The sequence below is a fragment of the Pediculus humanus genome, genomic scaffold, assembly GCF_000006295.1.
Source record: "Pediculus humanus corporis 1103172107713 genomic scaffold, whole genome shotgun sequence".
In the NCBI taxonomy this organism is placed as follows: domain Eukaryota; kingdom Metazoa; phylum Arthropoda; class Insecta; order Psocodea; family Pediculidae; genus Pediculus; species Pediculus humanus.
The window spans coordinates 26564-29498 of record NW_002987317.1 but is presented as its reverse complement, the minus strand read 5'-3'; the positions used below and the strand labels follow the sequence as shown (position 1 = coordinate 29498).

The following is a 2935-nucleotide window of genomic DNA, read 5'->3' as shown; positions in this document are numbered from 1 at the left end:
ATATAACAATTATCAAAAACAGAAAAATAAATTAAAAAACTTTTTGGCACTAATTACTTTCAAAGAAACGTTTTAACAAAAAAAAAATTTTTTTCCACAGCCTTCAAGAATTAAATAGTTCGTTTAAAATGCGATTCAAGCAATGGCGGTTGTCGTGTGATGTTGTGAATAGTAAATTCAATTTAGTTCTTTGAAAAACGTTTTGTTAACACCCAGTCTAATTTATCAATTTATATACAAAAAAAAAAATTTTTTTTTTTTTTTAAAATGTAGAGTTATTCAATTTGATTGTTATTTCTTTATGCGTTTTGTAATATCATACAAACACACACACAGCACCCTCGAATGAATAATGAATTGTCATCAACTGAATATTATTATCTTTGTTTGGGAATTGGTTAATTTCTCGGGAATCGGTATGTATTTCTACATTTATTTCGTTCTTATACTATTACTCAATGATTTCTTACATCAGCTAGTTTAATAAATTGCTTTGAAATCATCTTAAAAATATTTTTGTGTTATTAACTGAAAATTTTTTAGGTTCGGAAAAAACATGTGCTCTAAATAAACTTTTTGTTTGCCCTAATGGGGAAAGTTGCAAACAAATAGAAAACTCTACTACTCTAGGATTTTGTGATTGTAAAGTCAAGTATAAACGTATAACTGAAGGCGGTGCTTGTATAAAACTAGAAGATTCTGATCATTCTTCATTATCAACATCAGATAATATTAATTCTGAAAGTTCATCAGGTAATTACAAAATTTTTGTTCGTACTCATAATTACATTAAATAATTTTCTTTAAAACGAGAGATTTTATCATACTTGTGTAAAGTTAAATTTACTTTTTATATCAGTCAGTTTGTGTCGATAAAAGAATCTTTTGTTAACCTTAAAATTAAACATTATAAATTATGATTTCAGTTTCGGCTATTGCTGCAGGAGTGTTTACAACCCTTCTACTCATACTCCTAACGATAGCCCTAGTTTTTGCAGCTAAAAAATACAGATGGATACATAGAATAAGGGAAAAAGCTCAACAATACAGAGCGAGACATTATGACACAGTGTTGGTTAATCAAGAGGATGATCCACCCTTAGCTTAAAGGGTTGTTTTTACCTTAAATGCACGAAGAAGGAAAAAAAAAATATATATAAAAAATTATTCATAATGAAAGAAAAAAAAAAATGTATATAATATTTAAAATTAAATGAAATATTGTAGTTTTTTTTTTTAAGTCATGAATAATTTCGTACGTTTCAAATTAAAAATGCTGATCGTGTTAACGTTTTGCGTTTTCATGACTTTTTCAATGTTAATTTACGTTATGAAAATGACGGAAAAGTGCGACGATGCATCTAATGAAATGTGCATTCACGTAAGCAAAAATCCATTTTTAAAAGCAACGTACGTTTTTTACAAGATACGAGATAATACAGGATTCATGTCAAATCAAATGATAAAACCATCCATTTCGCCATTAAGTAAATTTCAAGAAATATTTACTACGGAAAGGATATTAAACGAAACGATTGAAAAAAAAACAATGTTCAAAAATTATTCTTATGATAAATTTAAAACAACGAATTCATCAATGAACGAAACGAATTTGAAAATATTAAGGAACAACCTGGATAGCAGCGAATATGAAAATAACAAAGGACAAATTGAAATGAAGGATGAACATGATAATTTTAACAATCTCAGAATAAAAAAAATACAAGGGGAAAATTCGAGTTGGGAAAAAATTTACGAAAAAAGATATAGAAACCTCGAAAACATATGTTCTAAATATTTCGATTCGAAAAGATTATTAAAAACGAAAAAAATGAAATTAAATCACGTTTTGATTGATGAAAAACATAAGATATTATATTGTTACGTTCCCAAAGTCGCTTGCACTAATTGGAAAAGAATATTTCTCGTGCTCACGGGAAAAGCGGAAAATTTTTCCCAAGTCATTAATTTACCCGCGAGTCAAATTCACAATAAAAATCTATTCAAAAGTTTACAAAATTATTCGGTAACGGAAATATTAAACATGACGAACGAATATACGAAATTTATATTCGTTCGTCATCCGTTCGAAAGACTTCTTTCCGCGTATAGAAACAAATTGGAACAACATTACGACAGTTCGAAATATTTTCAAGCACGTTTCGGTAAATACATAATAAAAAATTTTAGAAAAAATCCAACGAACGTTTCACTCGCCAAAGGTGATGACGTCACATTTTCCGAATTTGTCAATTACATTGTATCGAGCGATCCGAATCGTTATAACGAACATTGGCAAAGAATGACGGATCTTTGTCATCCGTGTTTGATAAAATATGATTTCATTGGGAAATACGAGAACATTATACAGGATTCGAATTTTTTACTGAAAAGTTTCGGTACGTCGTTGAAATTTCCCAAATTGTCAAAACCCTCGACTACGGCATCGAATTTGGCAAAATATTACGGAACGCTAGAAAGGAAAACGATATTAAAATTATATAGAATATACGAAATGGATTTTAGATTGTTCGATTACGATGTATCGATTATCGATAAATCGTAATCGATTTAATCGATAGGAAAGAAAAACGTTACCTGGAATATTTGTCCCTCGCATTATTATGACGGAAATGTGATCTCTTGAATAATCGTTTGTTTCATTTGTTTTCTTTTTTTTTCTTCATTCTGTCATTCTAACGATCTCCGACATTGTTTATTTATTGTTTTGTTATGAAAAGAATTTTTTTAAAGAATATATATGATGAAGTATTTTAGATTAGTAGTAAATACCTGTACCCTTAATTTTATTATTATTATTATTATTATTATTAATGTAACAATAAAGAAAGGAAAGTTTTTAAAGACAATTTAAAAGTCTAGTCAAGAAAGAATGAAAATATCATTTGTATGAATCGATCTATCGACTTTGAAT

At 28.2% G+C, this 2935-nt stretch overlaps 2 protein-coding genes across 2 annotated transcripts; both read left to right on the top strand.

Moving 5' to 3' along the window:
• Nucleotides 1-352: 352 nt before the first annotated feature.
• Phum_PHUM310390 (uncharacterized protein) lies at nt 353-1108 on the top strand (the record flags this gene model as incomplete). Its single annotated transcript, XM_002427285.1, has 3 exons — nt 353-416; nt 544-753; nt 927-1108. 3 exons carry the CDS (start codon nt 353-355, stop codon nt 1106-1108), a joined length of 456 nt encoding a protein of 151 aa, XP_002427330.1.
• A 165-nt stretch (nt 1109-1273) lies between these two features.
• Nucleotides 1274-2566, top strand: Phum_PHUM310380 (carbohydrate sulfotransferase, putative; the record flags this gene model as incomplete). Its single annotated transcript, XM_002427284.1, has 2 exons — nt 1274-1381; nt 1427-2566. 2 exons carry the CDS (start codon nt 1274-1276, stop codon nt 2564-2566), a joined length of 1248 nt encoding a protein of 415 aa, XP_002427329.1.
• Nucleotides 2567-2935: the final 369 nt, after the last annotated feature.